At 39.3% G+C, this 26,888-nt stretch overlaps 2 protein-coding genes across 5 annotated transcripts; one reads left to right on the forward strand and one right to left on the reverse strand.

Moving 5' to 3' along the window:
• Positions 1–2,603: 2,603 nt before the first annotated feature.
• On the reverse strand, positions 2,604–13,825 carry znf821 (zinc finger protein 821). 4 transcript variants are annotated; one of them, XM_012961002.3, is made up of 7 exons: positions 13,721–13,821; positions 8,272–8,379; positions 6,389–6,496; positions 5,230–5,366; positions 5,010–5,105; positions 4,709–4,875; positions 2,604–3,970 (listed from the first exon to the last, which is right to left on the reverse strand). In XM_012961002.3, the coding sequence occupies exons 2-7, from the start codon at positions 8,309–8,311 to the stop codon at positions 3,322–3,324; spliced, it is 1,197 nt and encodes a 398-aa protein (XP_012816456.1). In that variant the 5' UTR covers positions 8,312–8,379; positions 13,721–13,821; the 3' UTR covers positions 2,604–3,321. The 4 variants fall into 4 exon arrangements, with proteins under 4 accessions (XP_012816456.1, XP_012816455.1, XP_012816457.1 ...); XM_012961001.3 differs by having other exon boundaries at positions 8,272–8,376; positions 13,721–13,810; XM_012961003.3 differs by lacking the exon at positions 8,272–8,379 and having other exon boundaries at positions 13,721–13,825.
• A 197-nt stretch (positions 13,826–14,022) lies between these two features.
• ist1 (increased sodium tolerance 1 homolog) lies at positions 14,023–23,803 on the forward strand. Its single transcript, NM_001102771.1, is given in 10 exon segments — positions 14,023–14,277; positions 16,401–16,500; positions 16,617–16,797; positions 16,900–16,987; positions 17,101–17,184; positions 17,307–17,417; positions 20,356–20,532; positions 20,608–20,721; positions 22,674–22,719; positions 23,158–23,803. Coding segments are annotated over 9 exon segments (1,080 nt in total). The 5' UTR covers positions 14,023–14,277; positions 16,401–16,412; the 3' UTR covers positions 23,349–23,803.
• The last annotated feature ends 3,085 nt before the right edge of the window (positions 23,804–26,888 follow it).

Raw genomic sequence — 26,888 nt, forward strand, 5'->3', positions numbered from 1 at the left:
TTCACTGGATATATGTTTCATATGTGTCAACACCTTTCAGTCAGTGCCACCCCCCAATAAAAAGAACTCTATCCATGTCCATCCACATAGCAAGTCATTATCCAATCTGAAATCTATGTGCAGTGGCATATAACCATTAGCCAGAATATTTAGAATGCAAAGGTTTTCCCTAAGAGGACCTTTAGTGATGAAAATTGTTTATGTGCCATAGTCCTAATAGTATTTTAAAGGCTTGCCTTTAACAGCATGCTTGTTGTAAATAATTGCAAATTATTTGGTAGCACTTCCCTCAACTACCCATGTCCTTATGGAGAGAAAACTGAAGGATTGTGGTCAATGAGCCTAAAATGGTGAAGTCAAAGTACATTCAGAAGTTGTATTTGGCAATCAGCCAATAATCACAGACTGACTGCATGTATACAAATAGGTGATTTCCATTATTCTACATAATACACTATAGTAGAGGTGATCAAAATGATTATGTATACGCATGTGAGTGTGTGCGTGCGACTGCACACTGCAGAGTCCCTGTGTGTTTAGGGCAGGTAGGTTACAGTTTAATAAGTAAGCACTGGGATATCATTAATTACACTTATATTGGCTGTACTGTGCTATGCAGGTTAAAATGGATGTCCCGTGTTTCCAAAGTACTTTTTTCAATATAATGTTTTAACAAAAGAGCCTTCTTTATATAAAATTTATGTCAATGTGTGTGTTTACCAGATCTCTGGGTTCAGCACAGGCACAGTGACTGGCAGCAGGGAGAGAGAATTATTGAGGACAATATAAATATGTCAATATAAATAGCCAGAAATGTAATCTATAAAGGCTGTAGTTTATGAATGTCCAACGTAATAGCCAGAACACAACTTCTTTCTTTTCATCCTTTATGTATTGTTTGTAAATAAATCTAGGCTTTTGTTTTTCAAGTTTCCAGACCCAAAAATATGTGCAAAGCTACAGGCAAGCAGTAGCAATATCTCAGATGTTACAAATGGTCTATGATAAAATCTTGAAAATTACCAAGAGAAAACTGATCAAAAAGGACAGCAGACCACAGATAAGTCACTAAAATCATCACCTAACAAATCAATGACTGATGCTGTGGGATAGCAGGTATAGTAGGGAGAGATGGTGCCTATAGAAGCAGTGGGGGGATAATAGCCTCTGGGAGGGGATTGTGGCTGTGGGATAGCAGGTATAGTAGGGAGAGATGGTGCCTATAGTAGCAGTGGGATAATAGCCTCTGGAAAGGGACTGGGGCTGTGGGATAGCAGGGAGAGATGGTGCCTATAGTAGCAGTGGGGGGATAATAGCCTCTGGGAAGGGACTGTGGCTGTGGGATAGCAGGTATAGTAGGGAGAGATGGTGCCTATAGTAGCAGTGGGGGGATAATAGCCTCTGGGAAGGGACTGGGGCTGTGGGATAGCAGGTATAATATTCAGTATTGTCTTCATAAGCTTTTATGTATGCAGTTTATGTAAAAAAAAAATAAAAAACACTTAAGCTGGTCTTACATAGAAAAATGGTCATCCATTGTCATCCAGTACTAGCACTGAGCAACAATCACCTTTTTTGGCCAGTGAAGTCTAGCCATCCATGAAAATGACTTTATCATGCTACGGCCAAGTAACCAAATCACACAGTAAACATCCACACAGGGACTACCTAAATCTTCCAAATCCACCGATTGCTTGGGTGAGAAAGTTATGCCCTTCCCTTTTTACGCTTTGGTAAAAGGAATACTCAAGCAAAAGCACTGATCATAATGGGGCTCTATTGTAGCTAACAATCCATACAGTAAAGGGGTGCACTCAAGTGCATATATTCAGGGAACCCAATACTAAGTTGTGTATGTGCTTCAGAAAGATAATATACCTTAAACAAGTGTATGGAAAAACAAAGTGGCCACATTTCTATAATGAAGGAAAATTGTAAGTTAATATGTGTTCAATGTGTAGCATTTATCTTCCATTAATCTTCTCCAATAGAATGATGGCATAGTTTATTACATTTTACATTTTCCTTCTTTGCATATTTGCATTCATGATTTACAAGCTGTGATGCTCTTTATTTTGGCTGGTTATTTCATAGTAAAGCAGCAACCCAAGTGGTACGGTAATACCCTTCAACTGGTCTATGAATCAAGACTTTGCCAAAGAAAGTTATTTGCCACTTTCTAATCATATAAATTAATAACATGCAGAGAAGGAATATTTTATAAAACAACACCTTCACACTTGACTGTCCAATACAAGGAAACAAAATTCCTACTTGCATGCAAGGTAAATGTCGGCCTGTTTTCTTTTCAATGATGATAATTAAAAGTTAAGTTCTTTTCTTACAAAAAAATACCTGGTGTGCATCTATATTTTAATTTTGTGTATTACTAAGCTTGGATAGCACCCAGGTTTAATGCATCTATGTTTTTTTTTTGTTTGGTGTGCTTGAACTTTCAAACTTTGAGAAAGGCTGCAGGAGTAGACGAAACGTCAGTTCTTCGTTTTTACCTAATAAACTATAAGATTTTGCTATAAGTCCTGTGTATATATATATATATATATATATATATATATATATATATATATATATATATATATATATATATATATATATATATATATATATATATCACTTTAATTTACAGGAGATGAGATGCGATCTATGTATGTATGAGAAAGTTGTATGCTCGTACTGGGATGGGGTAAAGTTATATATTAAAAAGTGATACTTTTCAATACTGGGTAATTGTTCATCATGGGAAGGAGCATGATCAACTGAATACATTGTGTATTGCCATGAAGATGTGCAAGAAAAGAACAAATAGTCTTACACCTACAGCAGAAATCTGTGTTGTACACAGGACAAAGGAGCTATAATATTAATGAAAAGTCTGTATTTTATACCCTGTTTAGCACACAGTATAGGTTCAGAGTGGAACCTTTTGGGAATCCAGAAGTTCCAGGAATATAGTCCATACCTGGCGATTCATACCCTGTAGCAAAGGCATGACAGACAGAAAGCACAAACAAACAAACAAGAGCTTTCTGCTCCAAAGAGATTTCAAATCCTGAGCAACACAGATAGCACTGGTAGATGGATGAAATCCACCACAATGCCTTTCTGTTTAAATACAGTAAATACAGAGGGGCAACAAAATGCTCACATCCAGGTATCTCAGCAGTGATGGGGGTAGAAGGTTTTTAAGAGTTTCACATTCTGACAGGCATTTAAATTTGTGCCATTAATCCATGTTTTTAAGATTAAGGCAAACACAGCTTGCCGCGTTAAAAAAAACCAAAAAACAGCCTCAGTAGGGGGTCAAGGTAGAGTACCATTATTTTGACCTTCAAGCTCCATCTTCCCTAGCAATTGTTGTTCTAGGTCAGAATTCCCTACAGGAAGCTGAAAAAAGTTCATTTCTGCTAAAGCTACCATAGCAGCAGGGTCCTGCCCAAACTGTGCTCGCAACATCATGTCCATTTTTTCTAATCTTCTTTTCAACCGCTTGGCTTCTCGTTCTCTAATTAATCTTGCCTGGCGTTTCTCTGGTGTCTCATTGGCTCGTTTCAAACGCATGGCCTCACGATCCCGCTGCAAACGCTTTGCCCTCTGCTCATCAGTTTCCTGCATCCGTTGCTGCCTTTTTGCCTCTCTGTCCCTCATCCTACGCATCTCACGCTCTTCTGGGGTCTCACAATCACGTCTGCTTTTCTTCGCTGTGCGCTCTCTCTCCAGTCTCTGCACTCTTGCCGCAGCAGGCTCATTCTGTCTGCGTGCAGCCCATTTACGGACTGTAGGTGTCTGGTCAGTCATCAGTTTCCTATAGGCTGTGCAATTGTTGCAAACAAGTAGGATGCCAGCAGGATAAACTGCACTAGTCTCTGGGTTCTTACCCTCACAACTGCTGGAGCCTTTGTGATTATTCTGGTTCCAAGTATCTGGTGACAAAACCTCTGGCAACTTCTCACTAATAAAAAGATAAGACCAAGACTTAAAAAAAAAAATTATAAACAGTAAGAAAAAAAAGTATACATTAATCCTAATCATATATTAGCCATAAACAATGATTACATTTTAATATATATATATATATATATATATATATATATATATATATATATATATATATATATATATATATATATATTTATTATCTGTCTAAATAAATATGGTTAAGGGACAAAAGTTTTGTAAATGTTGCATACAGGGTTAATGTAACTTGTTGTATAACAAATGGTTCAGTAGTGGGCCCTGTTCTATTGGAGAGTAACTCCGAATAGTATTTTGTGTCCTAGGTGCCCATAGGTTAACAACGTCTATTTTCTTGTCTGGCTCTGTACAAATAAGGTTTTATTGATGCTAAACTAGAGGGACAAATGTTTTTAAATTTCGCTAGTACTACTATAGTACACTGTATCTGTTGTGTATAATAAGAAATAACAACCACCTTCCATAAATATTTTTTAATATAAAATCTTCAATATGCAGCTCTACAAAACAGAAGCTTTCAGCGTCCTTATAATGCATAAGACCGCAGCTCCAAAAACAAATTATTCACCGATAAATCTGTTAACTTTATCAAAAGTGACATTTTTATAATAGTAATAATAGTAAATTACTGACATTATAGAAATGATATTTTATCTGAAATTATTTTATAAGGTGGGGAAAAAACAGAATTATGAAGAGTGCACAAACTTCTCACCTGTTGAAGGTAGCATGACTTGAGAACTGTGCCCCACATAAAGCACAGTTGGAAAGCTGATCTTCTGAATGTATCAACAGGTGCCGTCCCAATGACCCCGGAGAGCTGAGGGCTCGCCCACACACAGGACACAGATAGCTCTTAGCACTGACAACTGCAGCTGTATGCTAAAAAAGTCATGCATCAGACTGAAAATGGATCATGGGAAGGGAATAGATTGTCATGAAATATTTGTAGGGACAGACATAAGAGGAATGTTTTATTCTACATAAACAAAAATGCTAGCCTGAATTTGCCTCACCTGGTATACATGAGTGATTAGCTGTTCCTGGGTTTCACAAGCCAGCTGGCATAATGGGCAAATAAATAGTTCAGAATCATGAGCGGCTCCAGAAACCTAAGGCAGGAAAAACATTAACATTCATTTACTTACTGCCCAAGTATAGCTGTGCTATGGTAGAAAAATTGTGCCTCTGTGCATTCACTCTTAACATTAGCAAATAAGTGCACCAGTCACTTACCATTTCCCCAGAAAGTTCATTTTCTCTGCTAGTTCTGCTGACTCCAGGCTCCTCCTTTACTTCTCTCTCCAAGTTGTCTTCCTCTGAGGTGGGGGAGGACAGCTCATCAATAGTGGTATCCTCTGCTTCACTATCACCTTAATAAGAAAGAGATAAAAGTCAATCATTGAGACAACTGTATTAAAGCTGGCATTAAAAACTACACAGAGGTTTCCTTAAAAGTGCAGAATAATAACTGATTGGATTAGCCTGATTCAGCCTAATTTGGTGATCTTTTAGTGCATGGCCACATTAAAGGAGACATTTTATATAAAGTTCGCATTCAGTTATAATATTCATCCTCCCCCAATATGTGAAATGATGCAGAAAGAAAGATGTTTTGAAAGCATTTTACCTCCTAAGACTGTCATTATATGAGACCTGCATACACAACCTCTCTAATCAGAAGCCAGAGCAAAATTAAACTTGGGAGTGTCGCTTCAGTCTCCCACAGGAAGTGGTCACAGCACTGAGAGAGGAGCAGTAGAGCAGAACGGACTGCCTGTGAAGAAGCCCCGTCCACCCTATGCATATTCACTGCACTTTACGTAGCTCTGTTGAAGTCTATCAGGGCCAGCCACCCCAGCCACATACTGAAGAGTCTAAACCAGAAGCTTGCAAAAGGTCTGGGTAGAGCACAGGTTTCAAGCAGTTATGGACATATTTGAACCCAAAGGTATTAAAATAAAAGCACTGCAAAACATTTATGGTATATATCCCCTTTAACAGGCTGCAGCTGGAGGAATTTATTAACACATAGGGATTCTCAGTTGACTAATTTGGTTTTCACTGAGCCTGTAGGGATCAGAAAATAAAATGCAACTTTAGTCGGATTACATCACTTTTAGTCTTATGATGATGTCGCTTTTGAATTTCAGGCCAGTCAGCAGGCAGGGTGTGAGGCTATGTATGGTAGCACGATGCTGCGGGTGCTGATCCACTTGACTAGAGTTCAGCAAGTGTCTAGTATGTCACATAACTCATTTTTTACATAGTTTAGCACAATAGAAATGTAAAATTTGATGATCACACACATCTATTATTTAACAAATTTTAACAAATTGCAACTCATTAAGAATATCTGCTAGTACCATTATGCAAACCCCATCTCATTACTTACTGCTACTCCTCTCGTGCTGACCAAAGACAGAGAATTCTTGTTTCACAATGTCTGTTTTCATCATAGCTTCACGGGCCTGTTGCTTCAAACCTGCAAACACTTGTTCCCCTGTAAATTAAAGGATGAACATTAACTTACATCTGAAGAGAACATATACAGGATCTCAAAGCATCAGCCTGGGTAACTAACCATAAACCATTGCCCAGGCATCTTTATTACAGATATCACACACTCTAAAAAGCAGGCCTTATGACATTTGTATAGTTTACAGACACATATAGTTTTTATCTTAAAAAGAAACCTTTTTTTTTTTAATTAACAAAAGAGTGAATTGAAAAAAAAAAAAAAAAAAAAGTTCTTGCACTAAAGACCATGCTCAAGACAGAATGATGTGGAAATACTGAAAAAAAATACTGAAAAATGTGCTGTTTGTAACTTGTTAAGGGGTGAATATAAGGGCCTTGATACACAGGCACTTTATTGCTTTGTGGGAAATCTCCTCTCTTGTGGGCAATGAAGTGCCTGATAACACCTTCACTTTCATTGAAATTGCCACATTTAAAACAAATTACTAGTAGCAATCCTGGGTAGTTGCCCCAAAATGCGAAAGTAGGCATTTTTGAGTGATAACTTGGAAATACTGCATGCCGTGTGTTCCAGATTTCCCGAGTAATATCCTGCTGTGTTTTACAATAGCCCGGGAGTAGGTGCTCAGAATCACCATTGAGATAACAAAGGAAAGCTGCCATCACAAGAACATTTTATTTCCATAACACAAAATACAAGGTAAAAGTCCCATTTAAAATGTCCTTTTAGCACTGAATGTTGACATTTTCGAGAAACTTTACAACTGCCCACTATCAAAAGTTTTTTCTTTTTCTCTTTTTCTAATTGAGTACATTGATTTTATAATTTCTCTGTTAAAGGACAAGGAAAGGCAAAGTCACTTGGGGGTGCCAAAATGTTAGGCACCCCCAAGTGACTTAAATCGCCTACCTTTTACCTTTTGCCCCTGTTCGGAGAGAACAGCACCAGCCCGGGGTACCTGTAGCGCTTCCTTCTTTACGTGCGCGCGCATTAGAGTGAAAAAGCCGAACTTTAACAGAGAAGTCGGCTTTTCACTCTACTGCGCATACGCCGGTCGTGGGGTCCCGGCAAAACGAAGTACCCCAGGCTGGTGCTCTTTTCTCCTTACAGGGGCACCAGCCCGGGGTACAAGGTAAGCGATTAAAGTCACTTGGGGATGCCTAACATTTTAGCACCCCCAAGTGACTTAGCCTTTCCTTGTCTTTAAAGCACCATTTCAAAACATCATTCCACCATTTGAAATGTTAAGCTGCCCATACACGGAAAGAGGTGGCAAAATTAGCCGATGTTCAACTGATTTGGCCACCCTAGAGGTGGGTCAGATATGTATAATGTATAAACCTACCAATACCTAAAAATATACTGCTCAGGAAGCTCTTGTTTTGTCCCCTAAATTTTACCTCTACAGTACTATAAGTGAAATTTCGAGGCGCCCTATTAATTTTATAATTAAATAAATTCTAAATTTTTTTATTTCCAAAATTACTTTCTTTAGTAGTACTTTCATATTTTATTCAGAGTTAAAGTGCTTGACCCTTTGCCTGCTTATTTTAATAAACAGGGTTCCTGTACACCTGGACAGAGGAAGTGGTGAATCAAACAGCAAGGGCCAGGAGAAGCAACAGTCTATTAAACTCAAGAAATGTCAAAGCAGTCCTATACATTAATACAAACCAAAGAGAGAGTGTTCTAAAGCTTTAGCTCCAATATACAGAAATGTTTTAAAGGAATAACTTTTTCTGTATACACCATTGATCATTTGCCCTAAAAAACCCAGTACAAACCATTGTACTCACAATGTACTTTATTTGGAGTTGTTTGTTTCCTTCGGGACATCTTCTGTCCTCCTGGGACCTGACTGACACCCACACAGACACACTTTACAGCAAGACATTCACTTTCTGCTGATCAGAAAAGAAAAGAAATTTAAATTATTGCCAGTAAAGGCACATGATCTCTAGGCATCTCTAGTGTGACACTTACATGGAAATGGACACATTTCCAAAGCAATCTAAATTACATCTGTTCAGGACAAGCAACAGCAAAACAACTATAGAGGATTATATATATATATATATATATATATATATATATATATATATATATATATACACACAAACCGGATTCCAAAAAAGTTGGGACTCTAAACAAATTGTGAATAAAAACTGAACGCAATGATGTGGAGGTGCCAACTTCTAATATTTTATTCAGAATAGAACATAAATCAAGGAACAAAAGTTTAAACTGAGAAAATATACCATTTTAAGGGAAAAATAGGTTGATTCAGAATTTCATGGTGTCAACAAATCCCAAAAAAGTTGGGACAAGGCCATTTTCACCACTGTGTGGCATCTCCCCCCCAGACGTCTGGGGACCGAGGGACCAGTTTCTCAAGTTTAGGAATAGGAATGCTCTCCCATTCTAGTATAATACAGGCCTCTAACTGTTCAATCGTCTTGGGCCTTCTTTGTCGCACCTTCCTCTTTATGATGCGCCAAATGTTCTCTATAGGTGAAAGATCTGGACTGCAGACTAGCCATTTCAGTACCCGGATCCTTCTCCTACGCAGCCATGATGTTGTGATTGATGCAGAATGTGGTCTGGCATTATCTTGTTGAAAAATGCAGGGTCTTCCCTGAAAGAGATGACGTCTGGATGGGAGCATATGTTGTTCTAGAACCTGAATATATTTTTCTGCATTGATGCTGCCTTTCCAGACATGCAAGCTGCCCATGCCACACGCACTCATGCAACCCCATACCATCAGAGATGCAGGCTTCTGAACTGAGCGTTGATAACAACTTGGGTTGTCCTTGTCCTCTTTGGTCCGGATGACATGGCGTCCCAGATTTCCAAAAAGAACTTTGAATCGTGACTCGTCTGACCACAGAACAGTCTTCCATTTTGCCACACTCCATTTTAAATGATCTCTGGCCCAGTGAAAACGCCTGAGCTTGTGGATCTTGCTTAGAAATGGCTTCTTCTTTGCACTGTAGAGTTTCAGCTGGCAACGGCGGATGGCACGGTGGATTGTGTTCACTAACAATGGTTTCTGGAAGTATTCCTGAGCCCATTCTGTGATTTCCTTTACAGTAGCATTCCTGTTTGTGGTGCAGTGTCGTTTAAGGGCCCGGAGATCACGGGCATCCAGTATGGTTTTACGGCCTTGACCCTTACGCACAGAGATTGTTCCAGATTCTCTGAATCTTCGGATGATGTTATGCACAGTTGATGAGGATGATAAATGCAAAATCTTTGCAATTTTTCGCTGGGTAACACCTTTCTGATTGCAACATTGTGGGAATTGGTGATCCTCTACCCATCTTAGCTTCTGAGAGACACTGCAACTCTGAGAAGCTCTTTTTATACCCAATCATGTTGCCAATTGACCTAATTAGTGTTATTTGGTCTTCCAGCTCTTCGTTATGCTCAAATTTACTTACCAGCCTCTTATTGCTACTTGTCCCAACTTTTTTGGGATTTGTTGACACCATGAAATTCTGAATCAACATATTTTTCCCTTAAAATGGTACATTTTCTCAGTTTAAACTTTTGTTCCGTGATTTATGTTCTATTCTGAATAAAATATTAGAAGTTGGCACCTCCACATCATTGCGTTCAGTTTTTATTCACAATTTGTTTAGTGTCCCAATTTTTTTGGAATCCGGTTTGTGTGTGTGTGTGTGTGTGTGTATATATATATATAGTTATGCCGACCATGCACAGGCCAATAAAAGCTGCCAACATGGGCCCTCCAAACTGAGACAGCAGCTTCCAACAAGCTACCCAACCTGGCCATATATCTATTGAGCAGGTTCAGCCCAATTTATTCCAGTGCCTAGTGGCCTAATGGATCAAAGATCCACTCCTTTGGCAATGCCGCCAAATGAATGGTTTTGTAGGTTAATGACACATGGGCTAAGTGCCTGTGCCTTTTCTCCTTTGAATGGCTGCCCCCATGGCTACATAGCTGCATTCTTTATATAAACCATAGTAGTGTTTCTGAGGCAAACACACCAGTTGTACCAGTGCAGGGCAGCAGTACATTATATTGGAATTTCTTTCATACACTTTTTTTGGTGTAACTGTTCCTTTAAAGCCACCCTGAGCAAGTAACGGCAGGTCGATGCCTGTGAGTGCTGATGGAACAGAGCGAGGATGCCAGTGCATTGACATTTTTTGACGGTGGAGAAAATGCCACCTGATTTTAGCATTAAAGAAGAAGGAAAGGCTAAGTCACTTGGGGGTGCCAAATTGTTAGGCACCCCCAAGTGACTTTAAGCGCTTACCTTGTACCCCGGGCTGGTGCCCCTGTTCGGAGAAAACCGCACCAGCCCGGGGTACCTGGAGCGAGCGCTTCCTCCTTCCGTGTTCGCTCTGCTGGCAATATCTCTGGGCCGGAGCATGCGCAAACACGGAAGGGGAAGCACTCGCTGCAGGTACCCCGGGCTGGTACAGTTTTGTCCGAACAGGGGCACCAGCACGGGGTACAAGGTAAGCGCTTAAAGTCACTTGGGGATGCCTAACATTTTGGCACCCCCAAGTGACTTAGCCTTTCCTTCTCGTATAAGTATATAACAAGCTTTAGCCTCCACTGGTTCTAACTGTGGAGGCAGCAATTCAAGTCAAATAGAGCAATAGGGAACATGGTAACATAGCAGATACAAGATGAACTGTGTAAAATAAAATTATTTTTGTTTTAACACAGGAAGATAAACAGGGGCCAAATGTAATTCACAAATTTCCAGAGAACTACAGAATTAAAATATTTCTGTGATGAAACAGGATATTTGTTGTACAGAATAGTTTATTTGTGGGTCCTAGATTCAAGCTTTAAGTAAAAAAAAAATGTATTTTTACTTAATAGTGTTTCTAGTCCTTAGGTGAAGTAAAGCACCAATTGCTTTAAATACTGCTCCGTATTTTAAGTGACACTTCTGTACCTTTAACACTGCTGTTATTTTGTTTGTGGCTTTTATGTAAAGTTTTTTTGAACTTTCCTAATAATGGTCATGGGAAGATGCCAAATAGTATCAAATAAAGCTTCATAAAAGATATTCTGGGGAATGTAGATTAGCCTGAATTAAGATGCACCTCGGTGGGAGGAGATCTATAAGAGCAAATCTATAGCTTACAATAGTAACTTACGGTTTTACTGCTAATACCTACCACGGGAAGTGGTGTATGGGTGATTCAAAGCATTATGTGAACTGGCTAATTAGCTCAATGGGTAGGAGGCAAATACTGCCTCATTTCCAAGTGGAAAATGCCTGATAAACAAGTTCGCTCACACTTTGTGAAGTGTTTTGTCATTGCGGGGATAAAACGATAATATTCCACCTGTGTGTAATTTAATTTTTAATTTTAAAGCTCTTCACACACCACAAACAACACTACCTGTGTGATAGTCCAAATACACTGCATTAGAAAGAATACTACATACATATATATCACTATATTTCAATATACTGTACCATGCATAAATGGAAGAAACCAGCTCATTCTTTTTAAGTCAGAGTAAACATAATCTGTTGTATGGCTAAGTGGTAATAAATTTGGATACTGAATATACTGCAGACTGCAGTGATATCTGGGCTATAAAGCAGAATACACTTAAATTGGCCAAACATGCACTGATATTATTGAACAAAACTGTGTTTTGTACGATATTCGGTGCGTGTATGGCAGATTGTCAAGACGACCGATATCACAAAAGCTTTGAGATGGCACACGCTGCGCAGGCCATTTCAGCAAATCGACGAAAATGCCTCACGAGGCAACTTCGGCGATTTGCAGAAATCGCCTGCGCAGCGTGTGCCATCCCACCGGCGACTTACATTTTCGCCGGTGGGATGGTAGTTCGGGGAGATTAGTCGCCCGTGACAGGGGAGATTTGTCGCAGGCGACTAATCTCCCCGTGTGCCAGAGCCCTAAGGTGTATTGCCACCTTTAGGCTGTTGCCACATGTGGTGGATTCTCAGCCTGCATACAGGCAAATACAAGCAAAGAATCTGCCCCCAAGCGTCTTGATGTGCCTGCACCCGGAGCCATTGTGTCAGGCTGGGTGAAGGTACACAGAGCGAATCTTGGTGCAGAACTGCATAATGTAGCCAATGCAATGGCTCAGTGTGTAGGCACATCAAGAAGCTTTTAGGAACACAGGGGCAGATTCTTTGCCAGGGTTTATCTGCTTTTTCTTTTTAGTAATAATATACAATAATATATAATTTCAACATTTACTCCTCCCATTCTGTTCTTTTCCAGAACATTTTTCAGGGGTCAAAAATGCAAAGAACTTTCACATTTTTTAATGAACGCATAATGGCTATCCGATTAGTAGAGGTATAGGACTTGTTATCCAGAATGCCTGGGTGTTCTGTGTTAGGGGGTCTTTTCATAATTAGGGGTCTATACCATAAAATAAACTTTAAACTCAATAGTATTGTTTTCCCTCCAGCAAGGATTAATTATGTCTTAGTTGGGATCAAGTACAAGGTACTGTTTAATTATTACAGAGAAAAAGTAAAACATTTTTTAAAAATTGAATTATTTGATAAAAAATACAAAACTCTATAACATTAAGACAGAGTGTGTGTGTGTGACTGTGTTTAGGTACAGACACAAATAGGTGTGTTAATGTATAAAAATTGCACACTTCACAACTATTGTGGTTTTTGTGCCTGCACTTAGGATATATTGCCAGTTACCTCCAGGTTGACAATTACTGCAAAATGTCCCACATTACTGGACACTGGTCTTGCCCCCTGTCATTTTAATTCAGTCTGTGTCGCCAAAGGCACCAACAATGCTTGATATGCCCGTTTTATATTTCTACCTTGGCCCTCTGGGAAAGATGGTGTCAGGTGCAGACATGCCATTTATTTGGATAAAACAGTTATTTCCCCATAGCTTGTGTCGAACTGAACATGCACTAGATTGCACAATAATAGTATTTGTACCTCCATTCTAAAGAACCCCTTACATAATTCAGGGCACCTAGGAGAATATGCAGGAAAGCTAGACCATTTGAAATGATAGTCCCCATTCGCTTGCCTTAGCTTTTCATGAATAATGGCTGCACAAAACATCACCCAGCAACACCAGAGGCATATACATGGGAATATCTGCATCAAAGCAAGATGTATCTCTCCATCTCACGCGGTGCAAACACGGATCATAAGACAACTACATACGAAACTACTTAGCGTCGGTGTATATACAATGCAACATTAATACCGTACATACATCACCCCGGTGTGGTCCCGGTCCGGCCCCGGCATCCGGGTGTGTCCCGGCCCCGGACAGACAGACGCCAAGATGGCGGCAGCGGCACGGGAACGCGCAGCGGGAACACCTAAGGGCATCGAAAGCGCGGTCATGTGCAGAGGCAGCGCTAATGCAACACTCAAAGCACCATGGGTCGCTATAGCAACTGAACTACGCCGAAGAAGGCCTTCTGAGAGATTCTTGTTTCACAGGCGATGCGGAAGCAGGAAATGACGTAACTGGGTGTCGCGGTGACTCACTTTCACCTGACTGCGTGATGTCACTCCACAACAAAAGAAGCCTTCGGTGAGGTGACAGGGCTGAAGTGTGAGCCGCTTTTGAAGGTAATTAGCTGGGGCTTATCCCGCAGCTACCACATAGCTAGGAGGGCAGATAAGGGAGCCTTGTACTGGCCCCTGTGTAACTGCGGTGGTGTGAGATCTGCGTGACGCCTTCACATTCGAGCGCCTGCAACCAGGAAGTTCCATTCAGCCTGACGGCTTGGCTGCGCCTTCAGGGAATTGCGGCTGTGACAGGTAAAGTGAGCTGTGTGCGGATTCAATTACATTACTTTTCTACTTGGTTTAGATCAGTATCAAGGAATATTGTTTCATGCGTTAGAAATAACAGTTCTGTACGGCTTGCACCAGCGTAACTCGCCCACTACCTCGGCCCTGCCCCGCCGCCCGACACCTTCAGCCTTGGGTGCCTCTGCTGCTTCTTGAAGTTTAGCTCTGTGGCTGCATGTCTTAAAAGTGCGAGTTCACCTTTAAATAGACAGTGTTCCCCTCTTTTCAACATGACATTAGTTAATAGGGGCTGTTCTGAACATTCTGTTTGCCTTTTGCTTTAATTAGGAAATATGTGGTATTTGTTATTGCACGAAACTGTACAACGATGAAAGTAAACCCACATTTTACTCCTTAGTTCTTATGAGCACAATTAATACAAATCACCAGTCCATAAAGAAGCCCTTTGTATAATAAACTGCTCCTTATCTAAAAGCATAAAAACTAGCATACATTTCCTCATTTGTTTGCAACCCATTGGCCTGCAGGCTGCATGTAGAAGTTTTCTTTTTTCTATTGATTTAATTCCTTGTACAGGGCTGTGACAAAACAGGACTTTTCTTCTCTGTTTACAGTGGGCTTCTCAGTGAACTGCTGATTTGGTATGTCTGTACTCAAACATACAAATAGACCTTGACACTGACCACACCCTGACCTGCTGGTTTGGGCTGGCAAATTAACCTCTGTACTGGGTGATGGGGTATTCCCTTCCCAACTGGTAATGTCACTCTGGTGTCCCATCTCCTCTATCAAAGTTTCTTCTGCCCTATCCCAGCCACCCTGGAGAGGCAATTGCATAGCTCTGCCCTTCCTTGTTGTCACTGCTGGAGGCATGGGTTTAACAACTTTGGTAGGGCTATGTTGGGTCAGTGTGAATTTATAGTTTGTCTATCCATGCATCACTAGTGGCTTTATTTTAAAGATCATGCACTGTTTAATTCAAGGAATAAAAGTCATACATAGGAAAAATGCTGAAAACAAGCCCTTTAACCCTATGCATTAATTCATGCTAAACATACATTTTGCCTATTGCTTTAACCATAAAATGATTTTTGTTATTCCTTAAGCTAAATAGGGTGAACAGTTAGACATTGCTGTAGTTACACAATAGTTGTGAAGTGTGTATTTTTGCACATAAACACACTGTGTGTGTGTGTACTATTTAGGGCTCTGGCACACAGGGAGATTAGTCGCCCACGACAAAACTCCCTGTTCGCGGGCGACAATGTAAGTCGCCGGTGGGATGGCAACTGGCGGCAACTCGGGGAGATTAGTCGCCCGCGAACAGGGAGTTTTGTCGCGGGCGACTAATCTCCCCATGTGCCAGAGCCCTTAAAGGATCAGTTATGTACGATTTTCTTGTTGGTCATAAAGAAGATTATCCTGTAGATAATGCCAATGATTAACTGGTTTTCATTGGCATAGAAACACCACTACAGTATCAATGGTCCTGCCTCTACCTTATGATTTTAATCCTTTTCTTTTTTCTGTTTATGACATACGTTATTTTAATGAAGTATAGAAAGCTACATTTGATTTTAATTTTGTTGTAAATCTGATGTGGCAGAAGTGAGTGGTGCAAGTTGTGGATCGCTTGGGGTTCTCCCCACTATAGTAAAGTTTTCTAGATCAATAAAGGGTGTGGTGTGCCCTTTTGGTGAACTGTGGCAAACTCTCTAGGTTGAAATTTTGGTAGTTATCTGGTTGCTAAGGTTCACTTTACCCTAGCTTTTAAGCAGTGGTTTTAATGAGAGGCTGGAATGTGAACAGATGAGTGCCTGAATACAAAGATTATAATGATAATAAAAAGCAACAATAACATTTTTAGCTTTATAGAGCAATATTCCTTTAGCCAATGGGGTCTTGTTGAAAAGCTAAAAAGAGGCAGAAGAGGAAGTTGGTAAAAATAAGCTATTCTGTAACACAGTAAAAGTCAAAAGTGAACTACCCCTTTAATAACTATTACCTCAACTTGAAGTGGGACTCCCACCTGCCCCATATTCACTTGCAACCAAAGCTAACATATGTTGTATACTGCTATGCTAGCAAAACAACCTTTCTGGTTTTATAACTGCTTAATGTTTTCACAGGGAAGAATCACCATGCTGGGCTCTGGTTTTAAGGCTGAACGTCTTCGAGTCAATTTGAGACTTGTTATAAACCGGTTAAAACTTCTAGAGAAGAAAAAAAGTAAGTAACTCGCAAATGTCCGCAGTAAGTAGTGTGCTGCAATGTTATTTGCACCACTTGTATCTTCTTAAACTACTAACAAGCAGTGAAGAAAAATTTATTTTTGTGTGTTCCAGCTGAATTAGCACAAAAGGCTAGAAAGGAGATTGCTGACTATTTGTCCACTGGAAAAGATGAGCGAGCACGGATCCGAGTGGAGCACATCATACGTGAAGATTATCTGGTTGAGGCAATGGAGATTCTTGAACTCTACTGTGACTTGCTTCTGGCACGTTTTGGATTAATTCAGTCTATGAAGTAAGTGCAAGAAATTAGAAATGTTCACAATTCCACTTTTGCTTGTAATCTGCACAGATTATTTTGCCTTTTACTATGATTTCTTTGTTTCTCTTTCTGTAGAGAACTGGATCCTGGCCTGGGAGAAGCAGTTTCTACTCTAATCTGGGCTGCTCCACGCTTGCAAACAGAAGTTACTGAGCTTAAAATAGTAAGAGCAAAACTAGTTGATTTATAAAATATTTCTCTGTTTATTTAAGTGAATTTAAGCATAGAAATTCCCATCATCCATGTTTTGCACCCATTTATTTATTCTTTGTACAGGTTGCAGATCAGCTTTGTGCTAAGTACAGCAAAGAGTATGGCAAGCTTTGTAGGACAAACCAAATTGGCACAGTCAATGAGCGGGTAGGTAGAATAATCCATTGTGTTTTTGGAGGGTTATGAGATGTGGGATTTTAAATCTTAGTTTGGGGGAAATGAGAACAAACAATTTCCCAATAATCCTGTAATCTGACATCTTGTTTCAGCTAATGCACAAGCTGAGTGTAGAGGCTCCTCCAAAAATCCTAGTTGAAAGATATTTGATTGAGATTGCCAAGAATTACAATGTCCCATATGAACCGGATGCTGTTGTTATGGTAAGTCAACAGAAAACAGATTTGGCTGCATTTTTCTAATTGTATTACTGCCTCTTTAACTCTAATGCCTTGTATTATTACTTTTTCTGTCCATATATAACCCTGTATTCTGTTGTTTGCAAATTTGTTCTATGAACCTTTACCTTTTAAACCATTCTATTCATATTTATCTAATTGATAAATGTGTAGTCATCTAAGTCCTCTATCAAAAGAAACACATGATTTCTTGTCTCGTTTTTTGTAAACATGTTCTTGGGTATCAGACTTCTTCTCTCAGAAAAATCCTTCATTCCTGGGGCCAGAGTCTGTCCTCCTCTCTCCTGCTTCCCCATCCCACAAGAATGCTAAGAACTCCCTCCCCCCCTCCCTTAGGAATGTGTGATCTGAGCTACCAACAGCTAGAGGTAGCAGGAAGCTACTTAAAATGGCAGCTGCTGTCTTAAAGTGATACTGACATGAAAAACCTACTTTTTGAAATATTATTGCACATGAAAAGTTACCTATAGGTTGTGTTGATCATTTTTCACCTATAGGCTTGGTTTGTAAGTAATTGTTACTTGCTGTTCCTAAACCTGATAGTTTTTCCAGCCTGACTGTCCCTTCTCAGCCTCAGTCAGTTATAGCTTTTAATGCTAAAGGCCTACTGCAGCACACATATTTCAGCCCCCTCAGAGAGGAACATGGGGGATCTGATAGGTAATGTAAAAGCTGCAGTAGATACTTGTATGGCAAAATTATAAATTAAAGGCAAATACGTTATGATATATTTAAAAAACAGTTTAATTTCAGGTGTCAGTGTCTCTTTAAACAAACTGAGAAAGCTTCTAGAGCTCTTTACTCAGGTATGGGAATGCTTTCTGCAGAATAAATATAGTGTTCTAGGTGGCACTAATGTGGCAAATCTATTGGCAGTAAAATGCCAAAATGACTTTCCTTCTCCTTTAAGGGCATTTAGACATTTTGTACATTGAGATACTAAAAATGTTCTCCCTTTTAAACAAAATAAAGATTATTTGTCCATGTATAGCAATATATTATAAGATGGCCAGCTAAGACATAGTCATCCCCTCTGGCCAGTCTTACACTCACTCACTCATCTGATTAATTAAGAATTCTTCTGCATTATAGATTTTTCACAGACACTAAGTTTTACCTGCAACTTGCTGTCCAAGGTTAAAACTCCCAGATGTTGCCTTTTTTTATTGTCCGCCACTGGGATCCCCTGACTAAGCTGGGAAGTGTGGGAGCTACAACATGGAGCTGGCCATGCTCTCCTGTATAAACCATTAGCAATGAGGGTGTAACCAAATCCATACAGACAAAGACAAGAGTTGTCCTCTAAACTCTCCCTATTATCAATCTAGACAAAATTAGACATAACTCATGTTATGTTTTTTTACCGATTGAGAAAGGGGGCAGGAGGCCCCAAAACATTTGTACTTTGTATTCTTGCTGATTGCCCCAATAAATCACTGCAGAGGCAGTTCATGCACCAGCATAACGTAAGTGACATCCAATTTTTGTATGAATGTATGTATGAACCAGAAGCCATGGTTCTTTGGTATGTGCACTCTTGGTTAAAGGGGTTATTCACCTTTGAAATTAAATTTATTATGATGTAGACATTGATATTCTGAGACATTTTGCAATTGTTTTTCATTTTTTTTATTTTTTTGTACTTTTTCAGTTATTAGTATAGCAGCTCTCCAGTTTGAAACTTCAGCAGTTTGTAGGGTTTTGTTTAACTTAGGAACCAGGCAGTGGTGTGAATGAGAGACTGGATTAAAAATAGGAGAGGGACTAGATAAAAAGATAGGCAATTAAAAGGTAACAATAAAATTGTAGCCTAAAAGAGAAAAAGGTTTGTGGCTAGCAGGGTCAGTGACCCCATGCGAAAGCTGGAAAGATAAAGACAAAGAAGGCAAATAATTCAAAAACTATAAAAAAAATAAATAAATAATGAAGATGAATTGCAAAGTTGCTATGAATAGTACATTCTATAACATGCTAAATTTTATCTTAAAGGTGAAACCACCCTTACCACAACCACCACTCGTTTATAAACAAGTTAGAAGTGCATACTCGATTTCTCTTTTTTTATACTGCCCATTATCAGTATATTAAGGACATTTTATGTATTAAGCTACTAAAATGTCCTCCTTTTATTTGATATAGTTTATTTGGGTATGTGGTTGGTAGAATTTGGTAAAGGTGTGCTTGTTTGACAAATTGCCTAACAAGCAGATTGCTAGAATATTTAAAAAGAGCCTCTTCCAACTTTTGGACCTGCATTTAATGGTTATAAGTAAGGTTAAGTAAGGAGGAGCTCATTTTAAAGAATATATGTAAAATTAGCCATATGCGTTTCTCTCTTGTAAATTAGTTTCTCTCAATAGCTAGCTGAAAATCATATACCACAGAGATTTACTTACTCCAATTATCCATATTGCTGAGCTTAGGAGAGTTGTATTTATGAGCTAGGTATCGGAACATGATGGCTGTTGCTTAACTATAATACAGAAGACCCTGTGGGGGTCCTGGACTGCAGGGTCTGCTGTATTGTAGCTCCTCTACCACAGCTCCTCTCCTGCCTTAAACTTTGCAGGAAAACTAACGCTGCAAACAGGTAGCATGTGAGTTGGGCAGGGAAGTTGGGACTTTTCAAACCAGACCCCTCCAAAGGTTTTTTTTTTTTTTTTTTTTTGCGGGAGCCAGCCTCTTTCAAGATACGCCACTCAATGGTGGACAACTTAGGCATCTGTGTGGCATTTGCCTTAACCAGAAGAGAGAATCTAATTAGATATCATATTTTTTGTATAAATTAATTTACCTTGAGCACATATATCAAATCATATACTGTTTACCAACACTGACTACCATCTTCTGGTGAATTATTTTTGTAACGTATGCCTTTATTTAATTTCTTTTATTTTTTAAGGCTGAAGTCCCGGCTGGAGTTGAAGCTGATCTGATAGATGTTGGCTTTACAGATGATGGGAGAAAAGGTGGTAGTGGTGGAGGAGGTGGAGGGTTTGGTGTGCCATTACCAATGGTTTCTGCTATGCAGATGCCAACACCTACCATCCCATTTGCCTACCCTGCACCTGGCGGGCAGGTATGTACATTGTCTTTTATTGCTTTGTGCTTCAAATGTAAAATAGCGTCTGACCATCTCCTCACATTTTTACAGGACCCAGTCAGTGGTGCAACAGTAGGAATCTACCAACCTTTTGGCAACTTAAATCCTCCTCCAATGGGTGGTATGCCACCACCTGTCCCTTCCATGCCGCCTACATATGATACTGTGAGTTACTCATCTAAAATAGTTGGGTAGTGGTAATGCCAGAGAAGAAAAGAAAGCAGACTTTTGGAATCAGATTTTGTATCCCCTGTTTAAAGGAATGCATAATTTAATGTTTACCTGAAATCATGGTTTAGCAGTGGAACTGGCTAATTAAGCCACTTATGGTGGCCGTGAATCAGGCTATATAGATATCTTAATTGGATTGTTAAGAGAAGCGCCCTCTAAAATTCATTTATTAATACATATTAAAATTCATCTCGTATAATTTACACAATTTCATAAAAATGAAAAAGCATTTCATAAACTGGAAGTTGTGGCCAGACATGTACACTATCTGGCACTACTGTTCTGGGATGAGAAGAATAATTAACCATTCAGCTGCCTGGCCGATTAGTCTTTTAATGCACAATTTGGCACCAACCAGACAAACCGGGTAACACAGTCTAAGTAACTATTAGACTTTATAATTGTTATTTCTGTGCTAATTTAGCATTATAACTGTATTATTTCCTGGAGGTAGTACTTTCTGCAAGCAAATAAGCATATTTCCTTTATCAGTACAGTTGTGGGACCTCTTATCCATGATTCTCACGATCTGGGGTTTCCTGATAAGGGGTCTTTCCATAATTAGGATCTTTATACCTTAAGTCTATTAAAAAATACTTTAACATTAATTAAACCCAGCAGGATTGTTTGACCCCCTAATAAGGATATATTATTTCCTAGTTCAAGGATCAAGTACAAGGTACTTTTTTTTTTTTTTTATTACAGAGAGAAATGAAATAATTTTTTAACAATGTGGATTATTTGTTTAAAACGGAGTCTATGGTAGATGGTCTTCCCATAATTTGGAACTTTCTGTATAACACAGTAAGAATAATACAGTAGCTTGTACTTGATCCCGACTACCATATAATTAATCCTTATTGAAGACAAAACAATTCTGTTAGGTTTATTTAATGTTTAAATTATATTTTAGTAGCACTAAAGTATGGTGATCCACATTACAGAAACACCTGTTATCCAGAGAACCCTAGGTCCTCTCATTCTGCATAATAGGTCCCATACCTGTACTGAGGTAACACAGCAGATACTAAAGGTCCCCATACACTTTGAGATTCAACAAATAGGTATTCAACCGCACAGCCCTTAGATCAGGATTGATGCATCAATCCTCGCAAGGCACACCGCTGAGCCATACACTTTGAGATTCGCTCAAGCGGATCTTCACCCGATATCCCCACCTACGGGGTGGGCGATATCGGGGAGCCTGTAGGTAAAAAAATATATAATTTGATCGTTTGGCCCTTTGCGGCAATGGGGCAGTTGGTTCGGGGACTGCATCAACGAGCCGATGTAGTCCCCGATCCGACTGAATTTTCTAACCTGGCCGATTGATATCTGGCCAATTTTAGGCCAGATATCGGTCGGGCAGGCCCCTCGTTTCTGCCCCTACACGGGTCGATAAGCTCCGGAATCGGTCCAAGGGACCAATATCGGCAGCTACTATCGGCCCGTGTATGGGGACCTTTAAGCATGGCCCTTCTGTATCTCAGATGTTTGGAACTGGAAGATGGAAGCCTATGTGAAGATGACTCTTTAGACAGACTATTCTTTGATGTCTCTGACGGTTACTTTTTACCTGACAAAAAAATGTAAACTACCAATAATCCATCTCAGCACGTGGATGGGAAGTTTGCAGATGTAAAAGTGAGAGGGCTGTGGTACTGTGTAAATTTGGTTTTCCAGATCAGATACTGTCTGACCTTCAGATTGGTTGGATGATGCACAGTTTCCCTGTGTCAGATAACACAGTAGCTTTCGCTCTAAAATTATACAGTATAATTTGATACCCATTAATTTAGATTTTATTTTTGGGACTTAAAGTAATTAAGAGTTAACTATCCAGTTACATTGTGAGCTAAATGTAACCTACATTCCTTTTTTAACAGATTGATAATTTTGGGCCACAAGCAAATAATCTTCCACCTACAGCTGGTAAGTACTTTGGAATAGTTCTTGGAAGAGTGTGTTAAATGTAGTGAATCAGGGCTGGTCCAAAGTACTGTTCTTAATTACTTTACTGAACACTTTCCCCACTTACAACACGGCTTTGGTATGCATAAAGTTTGTTTTACACCTACCTCCCAACTGTCACTTTTATTTATTAAATAGAGCAAATTGATTGTTTACCTGAATACTGAGCATAACTGCCTGTAATAAGATTCCTGTGTGAGGATCCAGAATCTGGTTATTGATAATGTAAGATCCCAGTCCCACAAAAATCCAGCAATAGTTAAATTATGTAATGGATCCCCTAGATGTCTAGGAGATCCAGTTATCCAGGATCAGGCCAGGAAATGTCCCACTTTTCAGGATGGTTGTGAAGTCTTGATTTTATTTTACCTCGGTAACCGTGTTTCTTGATTTAACTAGGTCCCGGTAATAATGTGCCTCCTGTCGCCAAACCAAGAACAAAAACTCCCGATAACTTTGTTCTTCCTGAGCTGCCTTCCGTTCCCGATACATTACCAGCTACATCCGTAGGCACAAGCACATCCACCTCAGAAGATATTGACTTTGACGATCTGTCACGCAGATTTGAAGAACTTAAAAAGAAATCTTAAGGGGGCAGTCATTCTTTCCCACAGGAAGCTTGATACCTGTTGTCCTCAAAAGAAAATACTACAGATTTAAAGACTCACATGAAACTGCTGATTGTTGGGCATGAAAGGTGTGTCTTTAAAGAAGAAATGCAGCACTTTTACAGTTATGATTTCAAAAGGCTTTGTCCTGTTTGACAGTGGCAAGATGGTCAATGATGCATTTGACTGTTAATGATCTTTTATCTAGTTTGATGATCTTGAGGTCTGTGCTGAGAATTCTACCTTTTCCTAGAATATCCAGCCCTATCTTTTAACCCACTTGCTCCCACATTTGGCATGGGACTGAGGGATTTGTCTTTCACTCCTAATGAGCTGCTCAGGCTGCTTGATTTTCTTACTTTGTAAATAACATTTATTAAGTTAGGCTTAATTATGTTTGTGCTCCTTTAAATAAAGTTGTGGCCTTTTCTTCAGCAGCAATTGTCTTTTTGCCAACTCTTTTATCTGTTCTCAGTGGGGCAATTTTTTGTTTTTCTTATTAATGATAATAAAGTTTAGGATTTACTTACAGCTCGCTGACTCTCCTTCCCTCACTGAAACACATACATTTTTACCATTTATACTTGTCGCAAAGACATTTTCCGTTTGTTATGAATGCAATGTTGGCTGATCAAATATTTCAAATATGTTTAAGGGGAGTGTTGGGTGTTGCAGTTACAAAGGCCAGGGAGCCATAGTGTGGTAGAAGGTCAATAGCAAAAATATCAGTGGTCATTAATAGTCCCTACCCATCAGCTAGAGAAAGGATTTAAACTCCCTTATTTTACAAACCCCTGTCCATGGGTGTTAGAATATGGGTGTAAGAAGAATATCATATATCATACCCCCCTTGAATCTGACTTTCCCTCTCCTTAAAGAAAAACTATACTCCCAAAATAATGTTCCCTCTAATTCCTTCTTGGTTATGTGTGCAAGAAAAAAATTCTTGTGCACACATTTTTAAAAATGGTGTGCTCAGGTCGAAATGGATACAAAATTTTGTGTTTTCACAAAAAATGATTTGTGCGCACCACAGTTTGTCTCAATTTGTGTGACTGTGCATGAGTAAACAGAAAATATATATATATATATATACAAAAACAAAAGAGGAGCACACCCTATAACTAAAGCAAATGCCCTTGGTGCTGGTCAAACAATTTTGGTAGACAGACAGAGTACCGCACACAAAGGGACTTTATATAGAAAACAAAAATATTTATTGAAAAAAATCCGACGTTTCGAGCACCAAACTGTGCTCTTCCTCAGGGACAAACCAAAAGAAAAAATACATACACACCCCTTAAATACCCTACTGTGCAAAATGGCGCCAAAAAGTGCAGGTCATCACCATAGTAACCAATGTAAACAGATAAATACACAAAGTAAAAATCACAAATACAATACATGAACATGATTGCATATACAGCTGGTTACTAAAGGAAATCACAGACAAAAAGGAAATGAAACAAAAAGAATATGTGTAGCCGATGTGCAGAGTGAGAGTATCAATGTAGATAAGATACAATGTTATAGATCAGTGAAATGGGAGAGTCCCCACCAGAAGCAAGTGCACGTTGCCATTTAGAGCTGACCGAGAAGTAAAACAATAAATAGCTTACTGGGAAGCGGTGGGGAAATCTGCCGTTCTTATCTAAGAAGGATCGCTGCTGTGCATAGAGGTTAATGCCGCCCGACGTACTATCATTACCACACTGCTAGGTGACGTCATCATGTGGAGTCAATACACGGGGCCGCTGCCATAGCAACGGCTGAAGCTGAAACGAGTGTGGGGACTAGCGTGCCTCAGCCGTACATACCATTTAAAGCCCATTACACATACGGCAGGCGCTAAAAATAGAAAAATAAATGAAAAAAGAAAAAACAAAAAAAGAAAAAAGAAAAATAACACTACTATACGGGATTAATAGACATGAGTCGCACAAAAAGAGTACCTGCAAACAAATTGCTATTCTCCACAGTTCACTTCACGCCATACAAGGAGCCCCATTGAGAGGCCCATATATATGTATCGCCAAGGATGTCAGTAAAGAACTGCCACTAAGGGCTTTGCTTAAAGGAACAGTAACACTAAAAAATAAAAATGTTTTAAAATAATGAAAAATAATGTACTGTTGCCCTGCACTGGTAAAAGTTGTGTGTTTGCTTCAGAAAGACTACTGTAGTTACTAGAAATAGCTGCTGTGTAGCCACGGGGGCAGCCATTTAAATTGAAAAAAGGAGAAAAGGCACAGGTTACATAAGAAGATACCAGATAAACTGTGTAGAATACAATGGGAATCTGTTACTTATCTGTTATCTGCTTAGTAACCTGTGCCTTTTCTCCTTTTTTCAATTTAAATGGCTGCCCCCATGGCTACACAGCAGGGTATTTATATAAACTGTAGTAGTGTTTATGAAGAAAACACACAACTTTTACTAGTGCAGAACAATAGTATATAATATATTAATTATTTTTATACACTTTCATTTTTTGGTGTTACTGTTCCTTTAAACTAGAATAGGTAAAACGAGTTTGCACCGCTATGGGCGCTAGTCAGTTGCACCACTGTCGGTGCTGAACAGTAACAAGTAAGAGGGCTGATAACTGCACCGCATTAGGTGCTGCTCCATGCCAGCTCTTTAAGAACTGTTCTTAATGGCATATATAAGTATCGCCCAGGATGTCAGTAAAAAACTGCCACTAAGGGCTTTGCTCAAACTAGAATAGGTAAAACGAGTTTGCACCGCTATGGGCGCTAGTCAGTTGCACCACTGTCGGTGCTGAACAGTAATAAGTAAGAGGGCTGATAACTGCACCGCATTAAGTGCTGCTCCATGCCAGCTCTTTAAGAACTGTTCTTAGTGGCACTATGTGCATCCGGTAGTAATAACACGATGTGTGCTGATTCAACAACACTAGTGTGGGTGTTACTGATTGAGCAGCCGGAGGTGGCACAGAGTCAGTGTCTGCAGCAATGCAGGCCTTACTGCAAGATATCTATTCAGGCAGTGAATGTAGGTTAGAGGGTACTGTGTGCGACTATACAACATGCTAAGAAGAAACAATCCCAGTGTGTAAGTGTTAAGATATTAACGAGCAGCAAAAATTGAGCAGTGGCACACATTCATTACTTCAATCAAAGTGGCATATCTCCATTAGACAATAGATAGTGGGCATATGGCAAATAACCTATCATGCTAGAATCGCAGGATCAAAGTGAAAGAAAGAAAGAAACCAAATATAGTGATACTTGGAAGTGAAGGTCTAAGTGATCTTGGGATAGCAAACAATGTACATTAATAGTGAAAATATATACATATAGAAAATAGAAATATTCTGTATAAAATGTGAGAATAATTTAAGCTGTACTGAGTTAGGGAGAAAATCGAGATTATAGGACAAAAACAAGACTAGGCTAAAGTATCTACATAAATTGGAGCACAAATATAGTATCAACCAGTTGTCAAGAAAAAATCAAAAAGCCAAGAAAAAGAAATATGCATAAAAATATACAAGTTGCA

This window comes from Xenopus tropicalis, chromosome 4 (assembly GCF_000004195.4).
Source record: "Xenopus tropicalis strain Nigerian chromosome 4, UCB_Xtro_10.0, whole genome shotgun sequence".
NCBI classification, from domain to species: domain Eukaryota; kingdom Metazoa; phylum Chordata; class Amphibia; order Anura; family Pipidae; genus Xenopus; species Xenopus tropicalis.